General features: G+C 37.2%; 1 protein-coding gene and 1 pseudogene across 4 annotated transcripts in view; one reads left to right on the top strand and one right to left on the bottom strand.

Annotated features, from left to right (window-relative positions):
• Positions 1 to 2,669, bottom strand: part of LOC141419719 (eukaryotic translation initiation factor 2 subunit 3-like) — a 57,530-nt gene extending 54,861 nt beyond the window's left edge. The window contains exons 1-4 of one of the 4 annotated variants that reach the window (XM_074063192.1): positions 2,631 to 2,669; positions 2,420 to 2,498; positions 1,078 to 1,141; positions 164 to 237 (exon numbers count right to left, since the gene is read on the bottom strand). In XM_074063192.1, the coding sequence (XP_073919293.1) occupies positions 164 to 179 (16 nt within the window). In that variant the 5' untranslated portion in view covers positions 180 to 237; positions 1,078 to 1,141; positions 2,420 to 2,498; positions 2,631 to 2,669. Of the gene's footprint in view, positions 1 to 163; positions 238 to 1,077; positions 1,142 to 1,952; positions 2,181 to 2,419; positions 2,499 to 2,630 lie in introns of those variants that run through there. The other 3 variants (XM_074063191.1, XM_074063193.1, XM_074063195.1) reach the window with 3 other exon arrangements.
• A 12,484-nt stretch (positions 2,670 to 15,153) lies between these two features.
• On the top strand, positions 15,154 to 15,325 carry LOC141419987 (U2 spliceosomal RNA; annotated as a pseudogene).
• Positions 15,326 to 17,330: the final 2,005 nt, after the last annotated feature.

Below are 17,330 nucleotides of genomic sequence, written 5' to 3'. Positions count from 1 at the left end.
GCAACATTTTCACTCAGTCAAGGTAACTTCTCTCATGAAGCAATGAGAACTGAAATTAAGAAAAATAACTATTCTGGTAGGCCTGATGGCTCATACCTTTACTCCTACAACCCTGGAATTAAAGATTGGAAAGATAGAAGTTTCTAGGCATGGTAGCACATACCTGTCATTCCAGCCATGAGGAAGGCATAAATAGGAGGATCTCAGTTCAGGTTGGCCAAAAATAAAGTCAAAAACCTGTATCAAAATAACCAAGCCAAAAGGGCTAGATCAGGTGGTAAAGTGCTTGCTTCACAAGTTGCAAAGTCCTGAGTCCAACTCCTAGTACTGCCTATATATGTATACATTTATACGTATTTGTATGTATATAAGCACTTATGTTTGTATAGTATATATGCATTACACATATTTATACTTAACAAGAACCTATGTTATCAGCCAGGTGGCAGAGGCGGAAGGAACGTGAGTTCCAAGTCAGCCTGCTACATATGACCCTGTCTCAAAACAACATTTAAAAAATATATATATAAAAAATCTGGGACAAGGTGAGTGTCTCAAGTGTAAAAGTAGATGTCTAGAAAGCACAAGGACCTGGATTCAAACCCTAGCACCATCAAAGGAAAAAAAAAAGGGAAAAGCCTCTTCATCAAGTAAGATTCCCCCAAACATTAGTCTTATATTCTGCTCACCAAGCATTTTGACCTGTTCCTTAAACTCGTTCCTATGCAAATATAACATTGCCTTTTTACACATCTACACACATCTTTTCGCAAGGGGTGGAGGGGTAAAGAGTAATGGTGGCAGTGGAGGACTGCACTAGGACCTCTACCATGCTAGGCAGTCACTCTGTCACTTCACCACTGAGCTACACCCTCAACCCCCATTGTACATACTCCGGAAAACAGAAATGGAGTACATTCTTTCCATTTCCCAAATCTATCTAGGAGTGCTTTTCATTTTTATTTCTTAAATATCTGGATCTTCCTGTAATTCAAAGAAGAGATTAAAATTCCCCAAAGAGCGGTGAAATCAAAATGCCATAATTCTAGTACTCTTTACACAATCAGTTACTCTTACCTATATTGATTGTGGCTTGTCTGCTGATAACTTAGTGTGAAAGTGGGGTCAACTTGGTAACATCCTGCAATGAAATACTTCATTTTAAACAATTTCCCAGGGGACAAATCAGGAGTTCCCTTTGACTTCAGGTTTGCTATGCATAGTTCACCACCATCTATTTCGCTCTGCTGACACGGAGTCTATCCAGTTAAAACAGTGTTTATATTCCAAGCAGAATTTAGTACAGATAAGAACCCTCCTATTACCAAAAAAAATTTTACAACTTTCACTCTATAGGAAACGTAAGTCTGAAATCCTAAACTTTAGAAGCATTAGCTCCAAACTACTGTAGTCAGTTTTCAAACTTTTATAGGAAGTGCAAGACTGTCCCGCGCTGTAGGCTCATGCATGTAATCCCAACTACTCAGGAGGCAGAGATCAAGGGGTATCGAGGACACCAGAGTGGGCAAGTAACTCGTGCGACCCTATCTCAAAAAACCCATCATAAAAAAAGGGCTGGTGGAGTAGATCAAGGTGTAGGCCGAATTCAAAGCACAGTACCGCAAAAAGAAAGGAAAAGATAAAAAAAAAAAGGCCGGGTTGGGGGGGGGGAGCAGTGAAGGGGGGGGCAAGGCTGAATACGTTCCCTTCCTAGGCATTCAAGGACTAAAGGCTTAACTGCCTTTAACACGCAGAGGATCTTTAAGAAGCTCTATGACCCAGTATCTGCTCCCAAATTGGCCAAGTGGAGTCCACCGGCTTAGGATGCCTGACTACAAGGCTCCTTCTCACTCGTTATGTTCCGGCAGCCCAGCAATGTCTCTTACCAATGACTTCCCACCCTCTTAGCAGGGAGCACCCTCACGTTACACCCTCCTAAAAAGAAACCTCACCAAGGAAGGGAGATCCTGCCGAGAAAGGTGAGGCTGCCCCAAAGTCACTCCACTCTCGCCCGCCGCCATCTTGCCGGAAAGGAAATTGCTCCGGCCGCCGCCTGACTGAGCGCAGGCCCCCATAGGCGGGGGAAGGAAAAGGTGACGGGAAGGTCAACTATGACTCAGGCCGGCAAAAACGAATGAAAGCTGAAGTTGCCGCCTCACTCCCTGAAGTCTCTCTACATGCCTTTGTACACTGCTTGCAAGAAGTCTTACTAGGAAACATGATACAAAGTTTCAAGATTAATTCGACATAAATATTTTAGATATTTGTACAGGCAACACTAAGAACAGCCCCTTACAGGTCTCTGGTGGGCAGGAGATGCACTTGCACATGCGCCCTAGCTAGGGGAGAAGCTATTTCCTGTAGGAATAGCTGTGGGGTTGGTAAAAGAGATTCCCGGAACCTGGGAATCTTACCTGACCTGGCAAATCAGGCGAAAGTGATGTCCATTTAAAATTTTCATTTTTAGGGCTGGTGGAGGAGTTCACATGGTAGAGCACCTGCATAACAAGCGTGATGACCTAAGTTTAAACGTATACCACAAAAAAGTATATTTTTTTAAAATTTTACTCATTTCTGTTAATTCAATAAGATTGGTTAAGATCCTCTCCCTGCTGTGATGGGGCTCTTACCAAGTTGCATGTTGACCTAGGTCCTAAACCGGCATCAGGGAGTGCGTTCTCGCGCGATTTCGTCAATGGGTGGACTACGCGCTAGAAAAAGTTCTTAGCGATTTTTAAAGTGAGGGACCTTACCCTTTATGACACTACACTGCTGACAAAGGATTTCCTGGCCGCAATCCGGTAGCTTCAAGCCTGTATCCTAGCTACTTAGAAGGCAAAGATGAGGAGGATCACAGTTCTAAGCCAACCCTGGGCGATAGTTCCACAGACCCTATTTTGAAAAAACTCATCACAAAAAAGAAAACTTTATTGGAAAAATTACCAGTAAATGGACATAATCTTGCTCTTTTTAGAGATGAAACCATGCCTAAGAGTAACTGTTTTTCTCCAAACATACAGATCCAGTACTATACATTCATTTTTGTATTAAAAATGAATGTTGTAATAGATAGTAACTGACAAGTGTGTCTATGTAATTTTCAAGCATTCATTTTAATAGTCCTAATAAACCAGTCACATAGATTCCCCTTTTATGGACAACTTAGATCCAAGAAACATTAACCTTGCTAATGTCCCTCAGCTAGGAGGCAGTAGAGCTACAATTCCTAACTAGACTGCTTCACTCACTGTGCTTTGGTACTCATTTAACAACTTCATCAAGGCAGTTCAGTCTCTGCTCAATGTTATTAGATCTAAAATTCAGCTAGTACTTCAGCTAGGCTGAAGTCTCCTGTGTGAGACTGTTCTTTAAAATTGTTGATTGATATTTATTGCTACTCAAGTTTTCTAATTATAAATATATGCTTAAAGGAGAAAAATCTGGGAAGTTAGAACAAATAACTGAAGATGAGAATTGACTTCGTTAACATTCCTTAATATCCTGTACTTATAAATGTCTCAATTGCTGTAAAGGATTTAGGTTTGGGACAAACTATTTACCACAAACCCTAGATTCAATGTGCCATCGAATATTTAGCTAAACTACTGGCATCTAAAATTGTGCTTCTAACAATTCCTGAAGATTTTTCAAAATTAACTTTTCATTCCACAAATACTATGTAACACCCTTCACTGCCATACTCTCAGTTGTAGGACACCAAGACTAAGCCCAGCACTGCCGGCTCACACCTGTAATCCTAGCTACTATGGAGGCAGAGATCAGGAGCACAGTGGTTCGAAGCCAACCAGAGCAAATACTTTTTGAGACCCTATCCTGAAAAAACCCTTCACAAAAAAGGGCTGGTGGAGTGGCTCAAGGTGTAGGCCTAGTTCAAACACCAGTATTGCAAAAAAAAAAAAAAAAGACAGACTTCAGATTGTATGTGAGTATATATACACTTTTACATTCTTGTGATTGACTTCCCTCTCATTTTTCCAAAGTAAGATACCTTTAAATTGATTTATTTACTTATTTATTGATGGTACAGGGTTTGAACTCAGGGTTTTCTGCTTATGAAGCAGACACTATTTAAGCTACATCTCCAGTCCATTTTGCTCTGATTATTTTGTAGATGCGGTCTCACAAAGATATTTACTCTGGCTGGCCTCAAATTGTAATCCTACCTATCATGAGGACTAGTAACTAGTCCTCATTGGCATCCATGAGCCAATGGTGTGCCAACATACATTTAACTTTAGAGTTCAAAATTATTATATGTGAATTTCTTTTTACTTTATTCATTTACAAAGAAGTGTTCTCTACACTACTTTAAACTAAATATAGTGACTTAATTATATAGTCATTTTATTATTTTTAGCTTCTAGAATATCAGCATTTCGTAGCCCAGATTGGCCTCAAACTCGTAGTATGAAGCACAAGTGGGTGCCTTCCCAACCCTGATATTTTTTCTACTGGGATTTTGAAGTCAGGACCTGGTTTCCTCAGAACTTGGGATACGTCATTATGTTATTTGTTTGCGATCTTTCTTTTTATGTAGATCCTTATGGAGTTAAGCTTTATCCTTAGCATTGCCTTTGCTTTATCCATACTCTAATAAATCATTTTCATTAGATTCTAGGAACTTTTCATTTCCTCCCCGACTTCTTCAATGACTTACTGGCAATGCAGGGTTAGAGCTCCAAGTTTTTGGTTATTTTCTGTTGTCCCTTTTGCTGCTGAGTTCCACTTTTATTGCCATGATTATCTGATAGGATACAGGGGTTATTTCAAATTTCTTACATTTGATAACATGTGCTTCATGTACTAAAACACTGTATTTTGGACAAAGTTCCATGGGCTACTGAGAACAATGTATATTGTGTCGCTGGTGCGTGAAATATTCAGCACATATTTTATTAGGTCATTTGGTCTATAGCGTTGATTGATTCTGTAATTCTTTTCTATTATTATACTTGCATGAACTATCTTTGTAAGAGTGCACTATTTTGTAACTGTGGACTATGGCAGTCTACCACTATTATTGTGTTAAGTATTACCGATGATTTTATGTCCAGTAGTGTTTCTTTAATAAAATTGGGTGTGCTAATCTTTCGTACATTTAACACTATTGTATTCTCTTGGTAGACTGTTTCCATTGATAATATGAATTGATATTTGTCATTTCTAACTAAATTTCATTTAAAGTCTGCCTTCTAAATATGAGTATAGCTACTTCTACCTGCTGTCATGGTCCATTTGTTTAGAAGACCTTATTTCGATTCTTTCACCATAAGCCAGTATTCTTCATTGTATGTGAGGTATGTTTCCTGAAAACTACAAATGACCTAGTATTGGTTTTCATTAAATGAGCCACTCTTTGTCTTTTTAATATTTGACACCATTAGAATTAATTATTTTGAAAGCTGTATTGTTTCATATTATTTTGTTGCTTTTATCATGCTTACTTCTTTTAAGTAATCTGTTCACCTAATGTGATTTAGTTTATCCTATGTTTTCCTGGTTTCATTTATCTTCCTCGTCTGGGTGTAGGATTCCTTTATAATTATCTTCCACAGTGATGGTATAGGGGTCATGAATTCTTCCAGTTATTTTTTATTTTTTAACAGCACTGGGGTTTGAACTCAGGGCCTCATGCTCTCTAGGCAGGCATTCTTATGACATGAATTACTCTGTCAGCCTGAGTTATTGTTCAATGAAGATAGGGTATCAGTATATCATGAACTATTTGCCTCTGGCTGGCTTCAATCTATGATCATCCTCCTGCTCTCTGCATCCTAACTAACTAGAATTACAGGCATGAGCTACTGGGGCCTGGCTCTTTATTTCTTCTATTGTTAATATTAATGTAAATGATCACAGTTACAAACTTTTACTACTCCTTTTACTGTGCCTCATAGATTGTGTTTTCATTTCCATTTGATTCTGGGAATTTCTACTTCCTACCACCCTGAATTTCTTCTCTGGCCCATGGTTCAGAAAATATATTAGTCAATCTCCAACTGTTCTGTAAATTCTGGTATTTTCCTACTTTCATTCTGTTATGATTTGCCAAGAGGCACGAAAATAATTCTTCATCTTTTTCTTCTTGGCATTTGTTGAAATTTACTTTAAAAAAAAAAGGCTAAAGTCAGTTTTTGAAAATTCCATGGGATACTCAGAAGACTGTACATTCCATGACTACAGAATTCAGTAGATGTTCATTAAGTCCAATTGAATTACAATGTAATTTGAACTATCACTCAACAACAAAAACAACAGCAGAAAACATGAAAATAAGTGGAGGTTGCATAACACACTGCTCAATCTTTGTAAGTCAGAGTAGAAGTAACACAGGCAATCAAAAAGTTCCTGGAAAGTAATGAAAATGAAAACACAACCTACCAGAAGCTATGGGACACAGTAAAGGCAGTCCTAAGAGCAAAGTTTATACCATGAGTGCACGTATTAAAAGGACAGAAAGATATCAAATAAACAACCTAATGCTACATCTCAAACTCCTAGAAAACCACTAATAATCAAAATGCAAAACAAGCAGAGGAGAAATAATAAAACCAAGGGCAGATATTATTAAAGAAATGAAGAACTGATTCTTTGAAAAAAATAAACAAGTTTGACAAGCCCCTGGCAAACTGACTAAAATGAGGAGGGAAAAGACCCAAATTAGAAAAATCAGAAATGGAAAAGGGGAGATAACAACAAACACCAAGGAAATCCAGGAATCAACAGACACTATTATGAGAAACTATATTGCAATAAATTGGAAAATCTTGCAGAAATGGGCAAATTTCTAGATGCTCTTGACCACACAAAACTGAACCAAGAAGATATTAACAATGTAAACAGATCTGTAACAACTAATGAAATTGAAGCAACAATAGCCTCCCAAAAAACAAAAATCCAGGACCTGACAGATTCTCAGCTGAATCTACCAGAGCTCCGAAAAAGAACTAATACCAACACTCCTTAAACTTTTCCACAAAACCAAATAGAAACACTACTCAACTCATTCTATGAACCCAGTATTACACTCATCTCAAAACTGGATAAGGACAAAAATCTAAAAACAAGAACTACAGGCCAATCTGAATGTAAATATGTAAATGACCTCCACAAGAAGTACCACAAACCGCTAAAGAAAGAGATTGAGAAAGACTACAGAAGACAGAAAGATCTCCCATGTTCAAGGATTGGCAGACTCAACATAGTAAAAATGGCTGTACTACCAAAAGTAAAATACATGTTCAACACAATTCCCATCAAAATTCCAATGACATTCATCACAGAGATTGAAAAATCTTCCCTGAAGTTCATTTGTAGACAAAAAAGACAATGAATAGCCAAGGAAAAACTGAGCAAAAAGAGAAAAACTGGAGATATCACAATATCCAACTTCAAACTATACTACAGAGCAATAGCAAAGCATTGTACTGACACAAAAACAGATATGAAGACAAGTGGAACAGACCCGAGGACCCGTATATGAATCCACACAGCTATGCCAACCTTATTTTGGACAAAGGGGCCAAAAAAGATAGGATGGAGAAAAGACAGCCCCTTCAACAATATTACTGGGAAAAGTGGCAATCTGCCAGCTGAAAACTGAAACTAAAGATTGATGCCTGCCACCCTGTACTAGTATCAACTCAAAATGGATTAAGGAACTCAATGTCAGATTGGAAACCTTGCCGTTGGTACACAAAAGAGCAGGGAATACCCTGGAAATGATAGGTACAGGCAAAGATATCCTCATTAGAACTACAGCAGCCCAGCAACTAAGAGAAAAGATGGACAAACGGAACTACATGAAATAACAAAGCTTCTGCACAACAAAATAAAGGGGATCTAAATTGAAGAAACCACCCACAGTGTGGAAGAAATATTTGCTAACTATACATCATACAAAGGACTGATAATATGAATATACAGACAGCTCAAAAAACTGAACTCCCCCAAAATTAATGAACCAATAAAGTAGTGGGCAGCTATACTAAACAGAGCATTTTCTAAAGAAGAAATACAAATGGCCAACACTCACATGAAAAAAATGTTCATCTTCCCTGGTCATAAAGGAAATGCAAATCAAAAGCACTGTAAGATTCTACCTCACCCCTGTTAGAATGGCTATCATCAAGAACACCACAAGCAACAGGTGTTGGCGAGAATGTGGGGGAAAAGGAACCCTCGTACACTGCTGGTGGGAATGCAAGGTAGTGAAGCCACCTTGGAAAAAAATATGGAGGCTTCTTAAAAATCTAAACATAGATCTGCCGTATGATCCAGTAATCCCACTCCCCAGGATATACCCAAACAAATGCAACTCAGGTCACTCCAGAGGCACCTGCACACTCATGTTTATTGCAGTGCTATTCACAATAACCAAGTTACAGAAACAGCCTAGATGCCCCACTACAGACAAATGGATTAAGAAAATGTGTATTTATACACAATGGAATTTTACTCAGCCATGAAGAAGAATGAAATCTTATCATCCACAAGTAAATGGATGGAACTGAAGAACACCATTCTCAGCAAGATTAGCCAGGCTCAGAAGACCAAGAATCTCTCTCATATGCGGACTTTAGATCTAGGGCAAATACTGTAATGATTTTGGACTTAGGTCACACACGAAGGGGAGAGCACATACGGGAGGTAGGGGGATACCCAAACCCACAACATGAAAGTGTCTGAAGTCCCCACTCCAGAGGAGCTCATACAAAAACCTTAAAGTGACAAAGGTCTATATGGGAAGGGGATCAGGAACTATTGAAAAGGTCAGGCAGAGATGAATCCCCTTGGGTTACAATACACTTATGCATGGAAGCAATGCTAGGAACTTCTCTGTATAGCTATCCTTACTTCTACTAGCAAAAACGTTTTGTCTCTCTTATTATTGCCTATGTCTTTTCTTCAACAAAATTGGAGAACAGGGCAGAACAGGTTCTACCTGGAAGGGAGGGGGGCGGGGGGGAAGAAAAACGGGGTGGGGGGCAAGGGGTAGAAGTGACCAAAACAATGTATGCACATGTGAAGAAACTAATAAAATTTTTTTAATTAAAATAAAAATATTTAAATCAAGAAAATGGGGTATTTATACACAATGAAATTTTACTCAGCCACAAAGAAGAATGAAAGTATGTCATTCACAAGTAAAGGGAGCAAACAGGAAAACGTCATCTTAAGTGAGGTTACCCAGGCTCAGAAGCCCAAAAATTGCATGTTCTCCTGCATATGTTGATTATAGAGCCAAAATACATGCAGTAATACTAGGGGACATGGGTCACACACAAAGGGAAGAACACACACAGGAGAAATAGGGAAAGGAAAACTAAAACTTCAGTGTGGTTTGATGTGCTCACTGTAGAGGAGCAAATAAAGCAACCTTAAACTGACAGAGGCCACTATGGAAAGAGGACCAGGAAGTACTGAAGAGGTCTGGCGGAGATGAACCGATGTGGGTTGTAATGCACAACTGTGTGGAAACAACACTACAAATGTCTCTGAATATTTATCTTTATCTCAAACTAGCAAAAATGGCATGTCTTTCTTATTATCTCCTATTTTTTTCCTCTTCAACAAAATCAGAGAAACAACAGTACAGAACACGTTCTGCCCAAAAATGAGGGGTTTGCGTAGGGAATGTTTGCTTGCATGTGTGTACAATGTACACACACACACACACACACACACACACACGTAAGCAAATGTTAAAATGATCAAATAAAAGGAAAAAAACCCTTGTATTAGCATACACTACTTCAAAATATGCTAAAATTATTTTTAAATGTATGAAATACCCATGTATAAATTAAACACCAGTGAAAGAAACAAGACATAAGTAAAATGCTGAAGTTGAAAAACATGATTATATTTTACCATATTTGTTTTTTTATTACTGTTGTGTTTGGGGTACATTGTGACATTTACAAAGTTCTTACAATGTATCATAGTTGAATTTACCCTCTCTATCATTCTCCTACCTCCCCCAATTTTTGAAATAGTTGCAACTGGTCTCATTTTCCATTTAAATATATGAATACACAATATTGGCACAATATTCACCCACCTACACCCTCTCCCCGCATCCTCCCTCCTCCCAATGGTGCCAATCAATACCCCAGGCAGGACCTGGTCTGCCCTCCTGGTTTTGTAAAAATACAGATGACATTCTTGTTTGTTTAAGATACCTATACAGGGAGCTTCCTGTGATGTGTCTATGTATATATGTATTATAACCCGTGGTATAACCTGAATTGGTTCACCTCCTCTGTTTGAAAATCAATAGATTTTCTGTGAGAAAATCAATTCTGTGAGAAACAATGTACTGATCCAATGTGAACAATATAAAAGCCAAAGATAGTTTTTTAAATAAATAAAAGCTGGTCCTCAAAGTCATATGGAATGACAAAGAATTTAATGGCCAAGAACAAAAGTGAACACAAACCAAAGAATGCAACATGGTTAGAAGTCTCACATTTCCTGATTTCAATCTTATGAGCAGGATATAGTAACAAACTTCAGTTTTTAGGCCTGAGGACGGACATGTGAACCAACGAAGACTCCAAAAGTAAAGTGAAACAATAGTAGCCTGCTGAGATTTTTAATGAGAGACAAATACACGGAATGCAGAAATAAGTCTCATCACCAAATGGTACAAGTAAAGCTGAATTTTGTATGTGAAAAGAATGAGTCTATAACACTGCCTCAAGCCATTTATGAAAATTAACTTCAAACAGATAAAGAAAACTCTTGTACTGAAAGTGAAGTATATGCAGAAGACCTCTGATTTGGCAGAGTTCCTACACAGGGCATCAAAGGGACACGAAACAACAAAAAAACAGAGACATTCGAAAGTTAAAATATTGTTTCTTTCAACAAAGTAGATTAAGAATGTGAAAAGTTTACATGCACAAAGGCAGTAAATAATTGTAACTCATCCATCTAATGAATGTTCAAAATATGTAAAGAAGTCCCACAATTAAAAAAAAAAAGAAGAAATGTGCTAAAGACATGAATTGATTTTTTTTAAAGACAACAGACCAAGGACAAACAACATATTCAAATATGTTCAATACTATTAGCATATGGAAAACTACAAATCAGTAATGAAATCCTCCTTATCACTACTATGATGCCCAAAAGAAGAGGCAGGAGAAATGTGTTTGTAGGGATATGGAGAGAGTGGTGGCCTCATATATTACTGGTAGGAATATAAAATGGACCTTGGAGAAATTAAGTTGGACAGTTCTCAAAATGTAAAATATAGAATTTCCATGAGACCAGTAATTCCACTGCTAGGTATGTACCAAAAGAAACTGAGAGTCAGGACTCTGTATTTCTCCACAAATATACTTGAGTATTTTCAGTGAAGTCCTGACACTTGGTAAAACATGGATGAATCTTTAAATCGTACTAAGTAAAATGAGTCAGATACATATGTAAATTATTTCACTGACATGAATTATCTCTAATAGAGATACAGACAGTAAATTACAGTTTACTAAGTGTTAGAAATAGGAGAGGGTTGGAAGTTATTGATTACAGGATAAAGACTTCTACTTGAAGTGATGAACTTTTTAAAAAATGGCAGTAATGTTTGTATTACTTTACGATATTCACTAATGCTACTGAGGTCTACATTTTAAAAATGATTAGCATGGCAAATTTCACATTGTATGTATTTGCTACAATTATAAATGAAAAGTAAACCTGGGCATGATGGCACACTCCTCTAATCCCAGCTCTGTGGAAGCTGAGGCAGGCTTGTGAGTTAAAGGCCAGCAATGGGTACATAGTGAGATTCTGTCTCTAAAACTCCAAGAGAAAAAATCTTAAACTATGAGCTCTATTAGTCCACTATAAAATGCTGGAGTGTGACAGAAACTGAATTAAGTACCCACTTGCTTTTCTCTTCTAAAATGGAAGTTTATTACTTTCTAATAAAGTATAACTAATATACCAGAAGAAGACTCCACTAGAAGTATCTTTGAATGAAAGATGTTTAGGGTATCTTGCAGTTTATTAAGAAGTACAGAAAGAGAAGTGTGCCTAAGGTAAAATGTTTGGTTTCCCAAGAATGGCAAAATAAGTATAATGAAAACCAAAATTGAAATGGACTTTTAAAGTTGTAGAAGAGGTTTTGGTGTGGTAGAGCACCTGCCTCACAAGCATGAGACACGGAGTACACAGAAACAGACACACACACACACACACACCACAAAACAAAACTCAAGGAAACTCCCTGTGTGATTATCATTATCTCAAGCTTAAATGTCATGTTTTTCATCTTTTCTCTTCGTTCTCCTACAAAATGGGAGAACAGTAGGGCAGAACAAGTCCTGCCCAGGGAGGAGGGTTGGCGCCAGTGAGAGGGGGATAGGTGCAGGGGAAAGAGGATAGGAAAGTGAATACAGGGCAATAAAATGTGTACACATGTAAGTAAATGCAAAAATAGCTGCTGAAACAACTCCAGGAATGGGGGAGACGGGATGAAGGAGAAGGATTGAGGGGGTGAATTCATGCATGGCATACTTGATACATTGAAATAACCTGTGTAAATGCCACAGGGTACCCCCACCCCACTCATCACAATAAAAGGAAAACACATGTAGGTTTGCAAAAAGGGAGTTTATTTGCCTTGGATTATATCATGTTCACAAGAGAAACTACACAAAGCATTTAAAGCTTGCTAAAACTGACTCATTCTGTTATTTTATGTGTGTTAGTATTAAATAGTCTGTTGATGCAAACCTAAGGTTTGATTCTCTTTTAACAAGAAGTTGTAAAAGCTACTCTTAACCTTTTGTGTAATTTGCCCAATTAGCTAAGATTCTGGGCATCACCAGAAACATTCTTTAACTTTATCCTACCCCTAATTACTTTCACTAAAATCAGAACACTTATATTGTCACTTCCCATGATCCTATTTTAAATACCCAAATCTCCTGAAAAGCTGATACACTGCCTTTCCAAAGCCAATTTGAAATTATTTATTTTCCATCTAAAATTATCTTTGAAACTTCCTACAGGGTTACGGGGTGGAGGGAAGAGTACCTTATAAAAAGTAATGAGGGAAGATTTATGTGATAAGAAAGGGTCTGGTTTTTTTGGGGGGGGGTTAAATTCATATAGATAGAACATTACCTAAATGGGTATTTCAGAAATTGGGTATTTCAGAAATTGCGTATTTCCAAGCCCAATTTATTCTGGCCTTGTTTAATATCTTTCAGTGTTTCATAGTTTCTGAGTATAAACATCGCACTGCTATTTGCACTCTCATAATTTTGCTTTATTCTGCTGTTTCCCTAAAGCCTCTGCAATCAGGCGTTAGGGGCTTTGTTGTTGTGTAAGTGCTGCATCAGAGTACAAGGAAAATGTCTCTTATCAGGCTGCTCAAACTATTGGTACATCAAAGAATGATCCTTCAGAACCTGTTTTACATCATCCCTGTCATTCTTTGTTAAGGACTAGATTGCACACACGAGAGAGAACACACATTCTTTCTCAGCATCGCTTTTTCCACTTAATATGCTGATACCTAGTTATATCCATTGTTCTGAAAATGACATGACTTCATTCTTCATATCTAAATAATTATTGTATATGCACATGCCACAGTTTTTCTGCATTCAATGGCTGACTGACACATGTGCAGATATTTCTATTATATGCTTTGGCTTTTTATATTCCTTTGGCTATATGGCCAACAGTAGGGTAGCAGGATGACATGGTAGTTCAGAGTTTTGGTTTTTCCAGCAGCCTCCAGATACAAATTTACATGCTCACAAACAATGCAAAAGGGTCCCCTCCTTCACATTCTCCCCAGCATTTGTTTTTCTTCATAACAGCCATTACAACTTGGTTTTATCTCAATGATGCTTTGATTTGCATTTCCTTCAGAGCTAAAGATACTGAATATTTATTTATATATTTATTAGGTATTTCTACTTTCTCTTTTGAACAGTGTTCAATTCAGTTGAACAGTTTTATTGATTAGATTATTTTAATGTTTAGTTTTGGGGGCACTTTATATACTTTGGGTATTTGTCTGTTAGCTAATGAATAACTGCCAAAAGATTTTCCTCCATTTTCTTTGTTGTGCAGAAGCTTTTTAATTTTTAATGCAATCCTATTGCTATCTTCTCAGTAACCGGATTTCTGTTCAGAAAAGTATTACGTGTGCTTATGTCTGAAAAGGTTTTCCACTAGCAGTTTCAAAATGTCTGATCTTATATTAAGACCTTTGATTCAATTAAAATAAATTTTTGTATAGAGATAGTGATCTACTTTTAGTGACAACACATGGATATCCAGTTTTCCCAACTCCATTCCTTGAAGGTGCTGTTTGTTCTCCAAGGTAGAGTTTGGGCTCCTTTTCCAAAAACCAAATGGCTGTTAACTGTGTGGTTTTACTTCTGGGTCTTCTATTTTATTCCATTAGTCTTTGTGTCTGATTTTGTGTCAGTATCCTGCATGCCATTCTTGATACTAGGCTCTATAATTTTTTTTTCTTCATTTCCCTCTGAATCCTGTACTAATTTTTTTGTCTATAATATAATTTTAAGTCACTTATTACTGCTGACTTAAACATTGCTGTTTTTATTCATGACTGTTTTTGCTACTCAGGGTCTTTAATCTTTCCATATGAATTTTAGGGTCGATTTTTTGTATTTCTGTGAAAAATGACATTGGAATTTTGATGCGGGTTGCAATGCATCAGTAGATTTCTTTCAGTAGGGCAGCCATTATACAGCATTAATTATATCAATCCATGGTAATGGGAGTTCTTTCCCTGTTCTAGTTCCTCCTCAATTTCCTTCTTCAACTTTTTGTAATTTTCATTGCACAGGTCTTTTATCTCACTAGGTTTATCGCTAATACTTAATTTTTTTGAGGGTATTATAAAAGAGGTTGTTTTCCTGGTTTCATTCATGGCCTGTAAATTATTAGTCCGTAGGGAAGACATTCATCTTTAAATGTTGATTTTGTATCCTGATACTTTGCTGAAAGTGTTTCTTGATAGAGTGTTTAGATTCCTTTAAGCATAGGATCATATCATCTGCAAATGGAGATTGACTTCTTCCTTGTATTTTTTTCCTCCCTTACCTGAATACTCTGGTTAAGAACTGTAGCACTATCGCTTCTCGGCCTTCGGGCTAAGATCACGTATAGTATCTGTTCAGTTTAACACAGAAGGCGTTATATTAAAATGGATTTTTGGAACAGGGAGATGGAATAGGAGCTTGCTCCATCCACTCCATGCACCAACCTGGTGTTGCATAGTACCTCCAGGGATGGTGCACCAAAAAAAAAAAAAAAAAAAAACAGGAAGTGTAGCACTATATTCAATAAGACAGTCTAGACATGGAGAGTCTAGACGTGGTCCTTACGTTACAGGAAATGGTTTCAGTTTTTCCCAACTTAGAACAATGTTGGCTATGGGTTTATCATACATACCCTTTATTATATATATTGAGGTATACTCCTTCTAGTCCTAGTTTCTGCAAGGCTTTTTTTCACAAAGTGATGTTCGATTTTGCCAGCTTTTCTTCATCTTTTGAGATGAGCCTGTGATTTTTTTTGTTTTTTCCTCTATCGGCAGTTTATTTATTGATTTGTATTTGTTGAACTATGCATTCCTGGAATGATTTAACTTCGTATTGATGTATGTTTACTTTAATGTACTTTTGAATTCAATTTGCAGGTATTAATTGACAATTCTTCTATGTTCATCAGGAAAATTGGTCTATAATTTTGTTTTTCTCTCACATCTATACCCAGTTTTGGCATGAGATTAATACTGGCTTCAAAGAAAGACGCTGATAGATTCCTTCCCTTTCTAGTTTATGCAATAACTTCAGGAGCATTGGTGTTATTTCTTCTGTCGAGCTCTCACAGAATTCAGCATGGAATCCTTCTGGTACTAGGCTTTTCTTTGTTAGGAGACTCTTTTATTACAATCTCCTTAGGTGATTATAGCTGCTTTGACAAATTCTGGTAGATCATATGCATCTAAAGATGTATCCACTTCTAGACTTTTCAGGGTATTGCTTTTCAAGGTATTCCATAGGAATTCTCTGGGTTTCCTTGGTTTTTGCTAATTCTATTAATTTGGTTAGTTTGGCTAAAGGCTTGTCAATCTTGTTTATGTTTTCAAAGAACCAATGTTTTGTTTCATTGATATTTTGTATTGATCTTTTAGTATCTACTTTGTTATATTCTGCACATTCTTTATTATTCCTTTCCATCTGCTTTTGGGACTGCCTTGTTCTTGTTTAAGATGCATCACTAGGTTAATTATTTGAGAGCTCTTTGATATTTTTTAATGTAGCCAGTCATAGCTATAAACATTCCTGTTAGTACGCCCACTTCCGACATGGGTTCCTCCAAATATAAAGTATGTTCATGCCAATACTATTGCTTTAATGCTAACACAAATGGTTTCCCAAATATAGATGCTCAAAAACTATGACTGTTTTTCTGTAAGAGAGCTGGACTGTAGGGGAAACGGGGGGAATTCAATGAGCCTAGCTGCTTAAACCCTGTACCTTCTGAAGAAAGGCATGCCTTTCGATCTGGCCTTCAGTGGTTGCTAACAATCACCACTGAACCCTCCAAATACTCTGTCAACAAAAGTATGTTTGTGTGCCTGAAACACTGGGCCTCTGCATAGGGCAAACAGTAAGCATTTCCCTCTGACATTTTCAGCTCATGGTTTATAATCTTTAAAACACTTACAAACCAAAATTTTAATATTATATGAGCGTAAGATAGAATGTTGAAATCTATGGTTAATTCTTAATGGAAGAATATGGTAAGCAGGAACGCTGCCTCAAGGTCCTTCTTGCTCTCTGCTTTCCACCTATCATGAGGTGAAGGCCCTCTCGAGCTGAATGCTCCCACCACAATGATGTTCTGCTCAAGTGCATGCCAGACAACCAGGCATGGAACCCTCTGAAACTGTGAGCAACATAAATCCTTACTCCTTTAAGGTGTTTTCTCAGATATTTTGGACACAGGTATACAAAAGTAACCAGACAACTATGGTACTAGAGAAGTGGGGTATGAATTTGAGATATAGAATAGTATTAAATTAGACATATTCTCCACTTTTATTAATTTGGATCTTGTCTCTCTTTTTGGGGGGTATACTGACAAAGCGTTTGTCAATCTTGTTTATCTTTTTTTCAAGAACCCACTCTTTGTTTCATTTCTCCCTTGTATTTTTCTTTCAGTCTCCATTTCATTAATTCTTTCTTCATCATTATTATTTCTTTTTGTCTTTTAACTGTGTGGTGAGTTGTTCTTGTTTT

Source organism: Castor canadensis, chromosome X (assembly GCF_047511655.1).
Source record: "Castor canadensis chromosome X, mCasCan1.hap1v2, whole genome shotgun sequence".
NCBI lineage: Eukaryota > Metazoa > Chordata > Mammalia > Rodentia > Castoridae > Castor > Castor canadensis.
The sequence above is the reverse complement of the archived record's forward strand: the minus strand, read 5'-3'. Positions and strand labels throughout refer to the sequence as shown.